We start from the raw sequence: 15,000 nt of genomic DNA on the forward strand, positions 1-15,000 counted from the left end.
ATATATAGAGAGAGAGAGAGAGAGAGAGAGAGAGAGAGACACACACACATGTTTATGTAAATATACATATGTATATACTTGGATATATATATGCATACACATATGTATATGTAGGTAAATATAGATATATGCATACACACACAGATATATATACACTCACACACATACATATACATCCTGTCTTTTTTTTTTACTGATATTGTATATTTAGGATTACATAATCTAATGTGTCCTTTCTCTTAAACAGCAGTATAATTTAGAGGGAAATTAGTTGCTATTTCTAACAAGGCAAATAACCATCAAATTAAGGGCCCAGTGTTAGCTTGAATAGGTATCAGTAATATATTCAATCAACTATAATAATTGCTCTTTAAAAAGTTGAAAGAAAGCCAAAAAAAAAAAAAAGAAAGTATTGGCTTTGTAATAATTGTTTTGAAAGATATCAATTTTATTCCCTAAAACAATATTTTGTTCCTGACATAGCTTTAAGTGGTGAAACTAAAGTGGTGACAGCAGGTCTTTTAATACAATTTTTATTTCAATTTTCATTCTTCAATTTAAAATTTTTTTTCTTCTTTTTTTTTACCATTTCAAATTTAAATCAGTCAAAAAGAAAGACTGAAATGCAAAAAAATGAAAATTTTAAGTAAAAGGAGAAATAACAAAATGAAACAGTGAAAAAATATATACATTACACAAATTGATTATTATTATTATTATTATTATTATTGTTGTTGTTGTTGTTGTCGTCATTATTATTATCATTATTATTAAGGATTTGGTTGTTCAGGACACTGAAGAAAACTGTTAACATTTGGCCTGCTATAAATGGATATTGCTATCTTCCAAATCTCAACATTTTTAATGCTTGTGAAAGAAACAAAACAAAGCAATAAATATATAAAGTATAAGATAAAGAAATAAAATTTTTTAGAAAAATAAAAGAATGAAAAAATGGAATATGGTGTCAATTTCTTCCCCAAAAAGTGTCGCCACTTTTATGGAAATTGCACACACAACTGAAAAATGAAATCACCTGTCTGCTGCAGCTGTTAAGAGCGAGCATTTTTTGAAAGATAAAGATAGGAATACATTAGCTGGTAATTATTAAGTGGAGGCAAAATGCAAAACAGTAACACCATGGCACATTGTTGTTGTTTTTATTTTTATTATTAGCATTATTAATAATAATGATAATAATAATAATAACAGTGATTAGGCCTTAGGGGTCTGTATATGCAATACAGAATGTATTATACAAAAACAGTTACAAAGTGGGTGAGGATGTACACATACATATTTTAAATGGGAGGATGGGTGTAGGGAATGTGATACACTATATCAAATCTGGTTAAAAATGTGGCAAATGAGATGTTTTCACATAAGGGCAGCCTATCCCATATAAAGGGTAAGGAGCTACCACACTTCAGTAGGATTAAGACATCTTTGTGATTCTGACCATCTCCTGCTCTGATCACCTTCTGTGAACTGACTCCTCCAAATTTATCTGTGAGCATCTTAAAGTTTAGGAAACTGTGAAGTCTCTCGTAACCCCTGAGAACTGGTTCATTTGTCATATGTAGACTTGCTGTGTTAATTTTACCAACAGCCTCTCAATTTTATGTTTTCTCTGTAAAAATCAACAAAATATTCCACACTTTCTCTTGTGCTGATTCAGCATTTATGTTAGATTTTTGGTGTTGATTCTGACTATCCCCTGCAGTTTTCCGCCACAACAATGTAGTAGAACACTGCTGCTTGCAGCCTCTGATCACTCCTCTGCTGAAAGAGAAAACTACTTAGCTTTTCAGTGTCCTATCACAGTAGTAGCCCTGGATGCTGATGATACTGAGGATGAGGCAGTGTCATTTCCTTCCACTTGAGCTATACTTGGAACTGCAATTAGCAGTGCTTTATAAACGGCAATATCAGCATCCATGGCCTTCATCTCTTAGGATTGCTGTTTTTACTGTTGTCTGCTGCTCTTGTTCTTTTTTCTTCTTTAGGACAGAAGACCCTTTACTCTCACACATATAAAAACTGTACCTTTAGCCCAGCCCCAACAGCCTAATTAACATGTCCTTCACTCAATGGGATGGAGATCCAGGATTATTTTATGGTCTTCTGTGGTCATCAGGACCTGGATTATAATACTGACCCCCATCTTACCATATATCATTCTTGGCCACCCCCGTATCATCACCTGACTATATCACAAAGCTAATGACCAGCATGATTCAATGTCATTACCAGGATATCTAGCTGTGACCTTTGTATTTCTTACCCCCAATTAGTCACCAGTTCACACTATCTCCTTGCTTCAGCTCTGATTTGAAAAACTAAGTGTGTACTTCCATATACCATGCCCATTGACTAGAGTTCACTCATCAGCCAGAGCTTCCTCTTCTCGTTCAAAAGTATTCTTTCTTTCTTTCTTTCTTTTATTTGTTTCAGTCATTTGACTGTGGCTATGCTGGAGCACCACCTTTAGTCGACCAAATCGACCCCAGGACTTATTCTTTGTAAGCCTAGTACTTATTCTATTGGTCTCTCTTGCCAAACCACTAAGTGACGGGGATGTAAACACACCAGCATTGGTTGTCAAGCGATGTTGTGGGGACAAACACAGACACATAAACACATATATATATATATATATATATATATACAATGGGCTTCTTTCAGTTTCCATCTACCAAATCCACTCACAAGGCTTTTGTCGGCCCGAGGCTATAGTAGAAGACATTTTCCCAAGGTGCCACACAGTGGGACTGAACCCAGAACCATGTGGTTGGTAAGCAAGCTACTTACCATACAGCCTTCCTTTTTAAATATGTCATCTTTCACTTTGCTTTTACTGATTAATATTTTGAATAAGGAAGTCTTCCTTGCTCCTTTCTTTTCTCCCTGGAACTAACATCAACAAACAGTTTCTTTTGGTTTGCAATATTTGCAAAAGATGAGCTACTGTTGTTGTTAGTAATGATTTTGTTAGTATCACGTATGTCTCAGTTTTTGTTTGCAGCTATGCTATTAGTATGTTTCTTTCTGTTTGTTTGTTTTTTTTTGTCACTTTTTCCATCTATCTTTAAATCCATTTATGTGATTTTTAAAAAACTCTGGAGCATATTCACTGTTTCCATCTTTGTGGTTAGCTCATCATTCCACTACACCAGAGTGGGGTTCCACAAATAAATAAACCAAAATGGATGTTCACAAAAAGCATGGTTGTGTGGTAAAGATGTTGGTCCCCAACTACATAGTTCTGAGTTCAATCTTACTGCATAGCATCTAGAGCATCTTCTACTATAGCCCTACTTACTAACCAAAGCCTTGTGGGCAGATTTGCTTGATGGAAACTGAAAGAAGCCCGTCGTGTGTGTGTGTGTGAGCATGTATACCTATATATATATATTATATATAGATGTATTTATAGATATATATCAGTATATATATATATATATATAAGTATATGTATTTATCTATATGCTTGTGTTGTGTATATGCTCACCACCACCACTTGGCAACTGCTATTGGTTTGTTTATGTCCCTATTACCTAGCAGCTCAACAAAAGAAATCAATAGAATAAGTAATTGACTTCTAAAAACTTCTGCTGTTGAGTTGTTTGACTAAAGCCTTTATAGCATGCCCCAGCTTGGCTGCAGTTCAAAGACTGAAAGAAGTAAAGGATAAAAAATAGAATAAAGTCTAAGACAATCCTTGGTTTTCTATTTCAGAGTAATGGGAAAGATGCTGAAATGTTTCAAAGTTCTTTATGGTAAAATAATTTTTTTTCATTTTCCCTCTGGAAGAAAATGTCTTCTAAATAAAACTCTGTGAAACATGACCATTTACAGCAAACAACAACAATGAATATGATAATGACAATGTTGATGATTATAATGATGATGATAATTATAATAACAGAAATCATTTTTAACATTTTTGAAATTGAAAATTACCTGCAACTATCAAATATTAACTCTTAAGCATTCAGATTACTCTGCCAAATGTAATGCAAAGCATATTTATTCAATTTGTTTTTAATCAATCCGGCATTATCCCAAAGCTTCAAGATTTCAGTGATGTGAATGCTTATTTTTAGAATGACATTATAGGGTATGTGTGAGAAGTTAGATCTGGCCATAAAGTAAAAGTATAATATGCAGGCCTGATGTAGTTGGTGCAAATGCTGCAGGGTCGAACGTGTGTTTTATTTAGCACACTGGCTGAAGCATCAGTTTGAATATTCATACTGCAATTATTCATGATAGACAGGGAAAAATGGGACTCTGCAAGCTGTATATGGTAATTAGTTTAATCATGAGCTCCAATAAAGGTAGTTATACCTTTCCTTTCTTGTCCGCCATGTCAGGAATTATAATAAAGAAACATTTTCGTAATGTTTCTCATATTCTCATAAAAGAAGGGTAATAAAAGTCCATTCTGATGCAGGCATAATGGCTAAGTCTCTCTTTTGAGGATACCTTCCTCTCTTCTTCTTAAGACCCTAGAAGGAAACATATGTGCTGCCTTTTTATTCTGCCTATCTATCCATCCATCCACCCAGTTTTTCTGCCCACTCTGTCTGGGAAGGTTGTGCAGGTAAAGTCCTTAGGTATCTTCTTCAAAGGTCCTACCAGAAGCAAAATATCATTGCACTTTACTATTTCCCAAGCATGACCAACTGAAATTGGATATTATCCACCTGTCTCCTTCTTGGTTTAACCTGGGGGTTAATTGTTTTAGGTGCCTCTATGATTGAGAGCAATAACAGGCACCTTCTCTGCCTCACTCTCAATTCATTGGAACATCCAGGATGTGACAACTGATGTGTGTGCGAGAGAGAGAGAGAGAGAGAGTTGCTCCAGCATCTTGGCTGGTATTCATTACAGATGGAGCAATATCTAATAAAGCACCTTCCTCAAGAACAACATGCTGCTTTGTCCAAGAACTGAGCCCACAAATACCCTAATTATTAGGCCATATGCCTTTGTAAAAAGATGTACCTGATGCTTAAAAATAATGGAAAAAAAAAGAACACAAAGAAAGCATTACTGGTTATAACAGAAACTTCAAATAACTTGAATATTCGTTTTGACAAGCAGATGCCAAAACTACATAGTTGCTTCTTTTGTTTTGTTTTTGCTTTATATGATTATTATTGTTAAAGTTGTGGGCTGGGAAAACTGTTTGCACACTGGAAAAAATGCTTAGTAGCATTTTGTCTGTCTTTATATTCTGAACTCAGACTTCACTGAGGTCAACTTTGTCTTTCTTCCTTTTTGGGTTAATAAAATAAGTTCCAGTCTGGGACTGATGTAATCGATTTCCTCCACTCAAAAAAAAACTGCTGGCCCTGTCTGCACTAAAATTTGAAATCATTATTATTATTATTATTATTATTATTGTGTTTTGTCAGGTTTAATTTGTACAAGCTGCACCCAAATATCAGTCTGAGTTGTCAATGGAAAACAAATTTTTTTGCATCTAAAGATGCATTCAGGTGACATGCCATGCAATTGAAAAATTAATATTGGTGTGTTATAAAACTTAAAAAGAAACGAATTCCTTCATAATAATAATAATAATTATTATTATTATTATTATTATTATTATTAATATTATTATTATTATTATTTATGAAGATTGACATAACTCTGCATGAGCATGAAGGCAAAATACACAATAAGAAGAGTACGATACAATTTGTAATAAGTAAAGATTGACTCTGTTTATCGGATTGAACAATATTTCAACATTCAACATTCACTTCAATAAGCTGATTCAGTCTCTTTTACAAATTGTATCATATTCTTCTTATTGTGTAAGGATAATAATAAATATGATTATTATTATTATTATTTTTAAGAATGTCTTTAAAGATAAATACCTGATAAGTTCCTTGACCTATGTCTGGATGTTGTTGCTGCTGCTGCTGCTGCTGTTGATGCCGTAAAGATGAACTTTTCCAGGTATTATCTGAATGAGGGTCCCTCCTTAAGACAGTTGCAGGGTGAATTCCTGGATGTGTCACCATTATGACTTGTCCGTCATTTTGTGGTGTCATTTGTTGACACATATATTCAGACTCTCCTCTATCACCTATAAATTTACTGCTTTGGTCTATTCCATCGGTATATAGAATATCTCTGTTATGATTTCTTCTTACAATGCATACAGTCACTGAAACTACAATGGCAACAGAAACTATCACAGCTGCTACTACTATAATAATCATCAAGTTAATATGTATTCTATTATCTGACTCTGTGTCTTCAGAGATGTACATTCTGGCTGTTGTATTGCTAACAGTTAGTGTCAAGAAGAGTGTAGTTGTTGCTGATAGAACTGGAGTACCACTGTCTTTGACAGCTAATTCTAAATTATATGGTCCAGCATCATTTTGGTAAACTGTCCGAGAGAAAGATAAAACTCCTGTATAAGGGTTAACCTTAAATAATTGTTTGTCATTACCTCCATGTATTTCATACCTAAGGAAGGAATTAACATGACTGTCTCTATCAGAGGCTCTTAATGTTGTGATGTCACTCTTACTCTGTGGATGGTAATGGACATCTAGATTGAATGGGTTAACACTGGGAAACGTAAAATACGGTGCATTGTCATTTTTATCCATAACTTCAACAACAACAACTGCTGTACTGTTGAGTGAAGGTATACCATTGTCTTTGACTAAAACTTTGAAATTAAAAACTTCTTGCTGTTCCCTGTCCAGTGGCTGAGTTGTTGAAATGAATCCAAAGTCAGATATTTCAAATGGAAGAAGGAGACCTTTGCTGTGACCAATCAAAGAGTAAGTCAACTGACCTCCAAGCCCTAAATCAGGGTCTGTTGCATTAATATAGCCCACAGGGAAATTGGGTTCTTCATTTTCATAAGTAAGAAATTTGAATGTATCTTTGGTGAAATGTGGTTGTACATCATTGACATCAAGCACTTGAATTGAGAACTCTCTAACAGTTTTCAAAGGTGGTGATCCATGATCCTCACAAGTAACAACCAAATCAACATGGTTGCTCTTCTCTTTGTCAATTTGTTTCATTACAACCACTTTGTACTTCTTTAGACCCAAACTCTTGAGCTGAAATCTATTATTATTGAGGTCGCAGCTAACATTTCCATTTTCTCCAATGTCATTATCTGTGATTTTCATGAAAGCAATAAAGCTGCCTATTTTAACACCTTCAGAAATTGCGACTTTGTTTTCAGCTGATTTTGAAATAAAGTTCAAGTCAATAACTGGAGCATTATTTTGGTTGTTGTTTATATAAACCAACACCACTGCTGTTGAACTCGAAGGTGGATTTCCACCATCGGTAGCTTTCACGAATAGCTTAAACATATTTTTAGAACCTGATGTGGTGTCTTTTTTTATATAAATATCGCCTGTTTCTTTGTCCAGTCTAAAGAAAGTTCTTGCTAAAGCTGATGTTTTGGAACTGAACAAATATGAGATTTTTCCATTGTCACCTGAATCAAGATCAGTAGCTGACAAAGTAATAATTGGTCTAGACTTATCAAAACCATTATTAACAGAAACATTATAGAGATTTTGACTAAATACTGGTAAGTTATCATTGACATCTGTAATTGCAATATTAATTTCTAAAAATCCTTGTTTTGTAGGAAATCCTTCATCTCTGGCAATAATTTGTTCCTTGTAATGTTCATTTGTTTCCCGATTTAACTTCTCTTGTAAAATTAACTCCAGACTATCTGTGCCATCAACCTTCTTAGAAACAGATAAGATAAATGGATCATTTAGATTTTTTTTTAAGTGGTAAGATATTTTTGAATTTAAAACACCTACATCTTTGTCAATGGCATTAGGAATAAACTTTGCTGTTCCTTTCCCATCAGTTTCAGAGAATTGTAAATTGATTTGTTTCTCAGGAAACTCAGGTTGATTGTCATTAACATCTTCTATGATTATTTTTATTTCAAGAATTTTTACAAAGGACTCTTTATTACGGACTGCAACATCCACCATCTGGAAGCACTCTGTGTTATATTTACAGAGTGCTTCAGCATCCAATGTTTTGGTTGTGTAAAGTTTCCCAGACTCTGATACATTGAACCGTTGTGAACTAGTTGTTGCATCTTGCTGGAGTGTGCTAAACCAAATAAGATTCTTCTCCTGGAATGGTACAATACCCAGGGTTTGTGTATCTACTGCAATGTTTCCAACAAATGTTCCAGGGATCTGATCTTCTTCTATATGATAAATATGGTCAATGCCAAATGATCTATCCACAAGCGACAGGAACAACCATACAACCACCAGCATTTTTCTCTTTTCAAATTACTGTTAGGTAAGCTGATACAGAAACTCTGAAAAAAAATTAAAAATAAAAGATTACAAACTGAATAAAAACTGTCACAATTTTTAGAATGACTACAACAACAACAAAAATATTCCATTTCAAATTCAGATTTCTTATCCCACTAAATATGAAGAAATGATTACTTCTCTTATAATAGATGTAACCATTAGGGAAATCACAAGTGTCTACCAAAAATATTTCTTAAAAATAAGAGGACCAGTGTACTTTGAATAAAGGCTTTTGCAATATTAATATTTTGCACTGAGTTACTGAGACACCCTTATTACTCATACCACATAATAAATACAATGAATCATTGACTAGTTCATTTGATATATGTGACCAAGAGTGCTAGTTCACTGATTGCTATATAAAATATTAATAAGAATATAGTCTTCTGCTGGGTTACCTCTTAACTAACTATAGCTTACAATGGAAAATAGGTTAAAGTTACAGTTACAATTTGGTTCGAAAGTGTTATTGATGGTTAGTCTCAGGTCAACCATGACAGCAGCCAGTGCAGTTATAAAAGGCCATTCTAAACATGACAATACTCAATTTCACCTGAACTAAGGTACCTTGGATAACATTATCCAATGTTTCCTAGTATAAGATGGTAGAGGAGGTGTAGTTTGAGGGAAATTCAGCAAATGATTTCTAGCAAATTGCATGACCACCAAGGCAACTCCTCACTGGCTTTAATGTGACTCCCTCATAGACTGGAGAGGTCCAGCTGGTGGGTATTGATGTGTACTGCACCAATCTACTTGTTTTATCTCCATGACTATGGGGAACTACTTCCAATAAAATTTTGTGTCTGGTTCCACTAATTATAATCTTTTTCTTTCTATTTTGTATGTAATGTTGTGAAAGAAACAAAGAATGGATGAAAAAGACTCTATTTAAAAGCTAAAATTATATTTAGCTTCGCACACACACACAAACGCACACAGACATACACAAATAATGAACAAACGTAAATAAGTAAAGAAAGAAAAATAAGAAAGAAAAGTAGAAGAGAAATAAACAAAGAAGAAAAATAAGTGAAAAAAGAATGAGAGAGAGAGAGTGAGAGAAGGAAGGATTGCTTCTTGAAAAGTAGAGAATAACTGCTTCTTGTTATAAGGCAAGAAGAGTTTTGGAAATGTTGTTGCTGATACAGTTTCTTTAATGATAGTGTCACAGACTGAGAATCACAAACAGCAAAAAGAACAAAAAAAGCCCAAAACTTTGAACAAAGAGCAAATTGGCTTTGGTCACGTAACAGTTTTATAGAGATACACACACAAACATACACACACAGGCACACACACACACACACACACACACACACAGGCACACACACATCTATATATGTGTATGTCTGTTTATCTATATATCTATCTACTTTTCTCTCTCTTTCTTTCTTTCTATCTATCTATCTTTCTGTCTGTCTATCTATCTATGCACACACACACACACACACACATATACATATACATGCTCAGAAAGAGAAAAATAGAGAGATAACATGAATTGCTCTAATATTGGAAAAGAATACTTTGTGGTATTTCTTCTGGCTCTTTACATCCTGGGTTCAAATCCCATCAAGGTCAACTTTTGCCTTTCATCCTTTCAGGGTTGATAAAATAAAGTATCACTCAAGTACTGAGATAGATTTAATATTTAGATAAAGCATTCTAACTGTGAGTAGAATTGTAACTGAAGATTAAGACTTTGCCTTTCATCTTCCTGGATTTGATGAAATTAAGTAGCAGTCAAGTACTGGGACAAATTTATAATTCCTTTAAAGCATCTGATATATTAACAGAATTATAACAGAAGACTAGAACTAACTTCCACTTTCACCTTCCTGGTGTTCATAAAATGAAATACCAGTCAAATACAGGGTTAGCTTTAATATTTCTTCGAAGAATCTTAGAAGTGAAAAGAATTATTATAGAAGACTAAAACTAACTTTGTCTTTCACTCTCTCAGCGTTCATAAAATAAAGTACCAATCAAATACAAGGGTAGATTTAATATTTCTTTAAAGCATCCTAGATGTGAATAGAATTATTATAGAAAGCTAAGGTTAATATTGACTTACATTTTTCCAGAGCTGATAAATTATACTACTAGTTAAGTACTGAGATTGATTGGTGGTCTGCTGGTGCAAATCAGTCAACATTGTTGTCTGTATTTTAGGTAAAGCTATAGCTTTATAAGATCTGTTCAGAGTTACCTCTCTTAGGTATTTCTGATTGATAAAAGCCAAGGATCTAGTAACATTGATGTCTAGGAATCATGATAGATAGCGACACTGAACAGATATGGTGATTTTACACCTTTTTACCATTTGAGAAAATTTTCTCTAGGGTAACTGCAGTGAATTTGCTTTTTAGCAGTTGAAATATGTCAGAAACATATTTTAACTAACCTAAACTTTGCATATATTCCTATAAAACATTTTAGATGTAAACAGGATTATCTGGAAAATTGTACTCTTCACTGCCTTAATCCATCTTGCTGCTTGTCACCCAATAATATTACATACATCTTAAATTCCACCAAGGTCGACTTTGCCTTTTATACATTCTATGTTGATAAAATAAGTACTAGTTGAGCACTGGGGTTGATTTAACTTATCCCCTCCTGGAAAGAGGTGGCCTTGTGCCAAAACTTGGAATCAATATTACATGTCAGATCATGAATTTCAAACAATAGACTATACATTTGTAATTTCATGGCCTCAAGTTCAGACCCATTGTGTGGCATTTTGTGCAAGCATCTTCTATTATAACACCAAACCGATAGATACTTTGTGGGTGAAATTGGTTGATGGAAGCTGCACAGAAGCCTGTTTCATATGCATATATATATATGTATGTATTTGCATGTGTGTGTGTGTATATATATATATGTGTGTGTGTGTATGTAGGCATGTATGTATACATTTGTGTGTGTGTGAGTGCGTATGCTTTATGTTTGTCTCACATACCTTGACTATTGATGTTTGTTTGTTTACAACCCTGTAACTTGGAATTTCAGCAAATTTAACTAAAGAGTAAGTACCAGACTTAAAATAAGTGCACATTGATTTGATTGACTAAACCATTCAGAATTGTGCACCAGCATGGCTATAGTCCAGTAACAGAAACAAATAAAGGAACAAAAGAATCCATCACATTTCTAAGAGTCACCAGATCCTTATCATTAGTTCTTAGGTTTTGCTGTCACATGTTAGCTGTGTTCTTTGACATAAATCATGCAATGATGTGCAATTTTATACAGAGGATTAATCTCCATATTATCAACATAGGGAGGAGTTATTTAAGCTTCCATTCTTCTATTCGTTGTAAGTTTTAATCTTTAATTCATCTATCATTACTGGCTTATCCCCCACCAGCCGTGGTGATTTAGTTGGCAAAGATTTAAAGAAAGAAAATATTTCATTACTTCTGAATATACTTCGCAGCAGGATATAGGTCTATATGTACATATATATATATATATATGTATATGTATGTATGTATGCATGTATATGCATATGTATACACACACACTTATAGATAGACAGATAGATAAATATGTGTGTGTGTATATAATTGAATATTTATAATTGCATGCGTATAATTATATATATGTATGTACATCTATACACATATATATATGTGTGTGTGTATGCATGTATGTATATATGCATACATACACGTGTGCATATGTGTACATATAGACACCTGCATAAACACAATATATATATATGAGTATATGCGTTTGTGTGTATGTGTGTATATATGCATATGTATATATGCAAGTGTGTGTGTGTACATGTGTGTATGTGTGTGTGTGCGCAATTATATGTATATATATACATACATATATATATATATATATATATATATATATATATATATATATATATATATATATATATATATGTACATATGTATATATAAACTCATATAGAAATATACATATATATGTACACATGCATGTAAGTATGTCTATAATCTTTATGAAGGATAGTGCCAGATTAATGTTGGGTGCATTCAGTGCTGTGGAAATATGTGTGTCTTCACATTATCTAAAATATTTTCATATGTTTCAACATATTTCTTATGTAGTATTGGTTTCACATAGAGACAACATGCTCATGTGGATAAAACTCAAGACTCATTGTCATAGGAATTGAGAGTTCAAATATGCTACTGGTGTCATTGTTGTGTGTTTGTAGAATAAACTTTTTAACTCAATGTCCTTTTGTTTGCTTAACCGTCAACATTAGGGAGAAGGCATTCACATTTTTATGGGGAAAGCAAAGAAATAGCCTCTACTTAGTTGCTTGATACAAAACTCCTTTGTATCACAACCTTTTATCTTTACAAATGAAGAACACATTTAATAATGTAGTCCTAGATACTTTCTGTCAGCAAAAAGATAAAAAGAAAAAATGGTCTGATCTGAATGCATTTGACCGTAGGTCTTCTCTATCAGGGGTGAATGGGTTAAATCACTACAACAACCGCATCTTTGAAGCCATGAAGGAGCTCTACATAGTTGCTCAACCAGTTAAATCTCTTTCAGTTTATATCCTTTCATTTTAAATAAAAGGACACATTAGATAATGATAATGTTATTCTAGACAAATCCCTAAATTGACAGAGGGTGGTCATAACTGGAAATTGTTTGAGCAAAAGTTTGCTACATGAGGGTTGGCCTAAGGTTAAAGAAGAACAGCCAAACACCAGAAAGGGGAAAAGAGAGAGGGGGAGAGAGAAACAGGCAAACAAACAGGCAAACATATTGATTGTTGGGTGGGTGAAGAGGTGAATGTGGAGCAAGATTAGTAAATTGGTAAGTTGGTTCATGGGGTGCTGTATAGATAGATAAATAGATAGATTTTATTCTAATTAAATGTTGACCTTAATGATTTAAAGGTTTCTCTGCCAATACTTTCAATTAAAGATTTTCTTTCAGATTTCTTAACAAGCTATTTTACATACTGTGAATACTTCTTTGTTTTTATTCCAAAATAAAGTAAAAACTTAAATCAAAACTTTTAGTTTTTTTTTTTTTTTAAATAAAAGCAACCAAAATATACTTATTTTATGCTATATAAAATTAAAATTGAAAACAAACATGTTAGCATGTCAAGCAAAATGCTAAGCATCATTCCTTCCTGCTTTTTACACTCTGAGATCAAATTCTGCCATGGTCAACTTTGCTGTTCGTCCCTTCATGGTTGGCAAAATAAGTACCAGATGAGGACAACATTTTTGACAAAATTTCGTATTTTAAAAGTTATTTCGTGTTAAAGTTGTCGTATTTGGGTAATTTTAACCAATCAACGACGTGTATTCAGTTGAAGAAAGTTATTGCTATTTGCAATAGTAATCAAAGAGCAACAACTTCCGGGTCATCTCTACTAAATGTCACCATTCTGTTCTATTTTATTTTTGTTTACTGCCTGTGTTGCATATTACATGCCTTTTTTTCTTTGGTTCTAGTGTCGAAGTAACCAGTAAACATTGAAGAATCAACACCAAGTAGGAAGAAATATTTACATATATTTATTCATTTGCCCAACATGTAGTTAGAGATACAGCAGTAATTGTAGTGGCAGTGACAACAAGTTCGCTCACTGGTTGGTAGCGGATAGTGTAGAAGTGGCTGTCTGCCAGTAGAGAGGGAAAGAGTAAGGAGTGCATGGTGCTGACTACAAAGGAAGAAAAGTGGTATGACTCAGGAGTTGTTGCTTTTCGATTACTATCGTAAACAACAGTTGCCTTCTTCAACTGAATACACGTTGTTGATTGGTTAAAATTACCCAAATGTGACAACTTTAACATGAAATAACTTCTAAAATACAAAATTTTGTTAAAAACATTGAAAGTAAACCATGCTCAGTGTGAGAAATTACACCAGTATACGAAGTTTTAAACTATTTAGTTAAAAATAAGATAATTAAAAAATCTGTGAGCGAAAAATGAACATATCCCTTAGTACCAAGTCATACTAAGTTGTGAGTGATGGCTATGCATTTTTTTTCATTTCTCTTTTATTCTTTTATAAGATGGTTGAATATAAATGATTTGAGAGAGATTAGCTACTATGTCTAACAGATTATGCAATCATGTATAAACTCCCTAGTGTTATATGATGGTATGCCATTTGATCAAGTAGAGGTCGATATTTTGTGCTTGGCGCCTCCTTTGGAAAGGAAACAACCCTTTATTTGTATTACTTTATGTTAACATTAAAATTGTAAAAGAAAACAATAAGTTTTTAATTATAAAAAACTAAATAGATCAATAAATAAATAAATAAATAAATAAAGGTGTGGGGGGAGAACATTCCAGAAGTAAAGGAAACTGAGGAATTTGTTTAAATAATTTTGATGGAAGGATGGGTAACATGTAAGAAAGAATATGGATTCTAATTATTTTTTTAGGGATTTTTCTTTTTTTTTTATGTGTTTATGCTTACTGAAGAACATTAAAGAATGGGAATAAACACAGAAGAGTTGGATCATGATATTCCATGAAATTAACTAGAAGTTAACATTGTGATTGACGCTTTCTTCAAAAATGAGAAAAAACAATATTTGTTTTGTTTTATGTTAGACATGAATTTTAAATTAAACAAACAAATAAATAATAAATATAAAATA

The 15,000-nt window shown here is 33.2% G+C and overlaps 1 protein-coding gene and 1 long non-coding RNA gene across 5 annotated transcripts in view; one reads left to right on the plus strand and one right to left on the minus strand.

Moving 5' to 3' along the window:
* LOC106881593 (protocadherin beta-15) overlaps positions 1-15,000 on the minus strand; it is a 363,194-nt gene that overhangs the window by 139,243 nt on the left and 208,951 nt on the right. For all 4 annotated transcript variants that reach the window (XM_052973058.1, XM_052973057.1, XM_052973061.1 and 1 more), the window contains exon 2: positions 5,895-8,356. In XM_052973058.1, coding sequence (XP_052829018.1) covers positions 5,895-8,312 — 2,418 coding nt within the window. In that variant the 5' untranslated portion in view covers positions 8,313-8,356. The remainder of the gene's footprint in view (positions 1-5,894; positions 8,357-15,000) is intronic.
* The window catches only part of LOC128249440 (uncharacterized), a 347,579-nt gene that overhangs the window by 8,903 nt on the left and 323,676 nt on the right, over positions 1-15,000 (plus strand). The gene's annotated exons all lie outside the window — the stretch shown is intronic.

This window comes from Octopus bimaculoides, chromosome 14 (genome assembly GCF_001194135.2).
Source record: "Octopus bimaculoides isolate UCB-OBI-ISO-001 chromosome 14, ASM119413v2, whole genome shotgun sequence".
Lineage (NCBI taxonomy): Eukaryota > Metazoa > Mollusca > Cephalopoda > Octopoda > Octopodidae > Octopus > Octopus bimaculoides.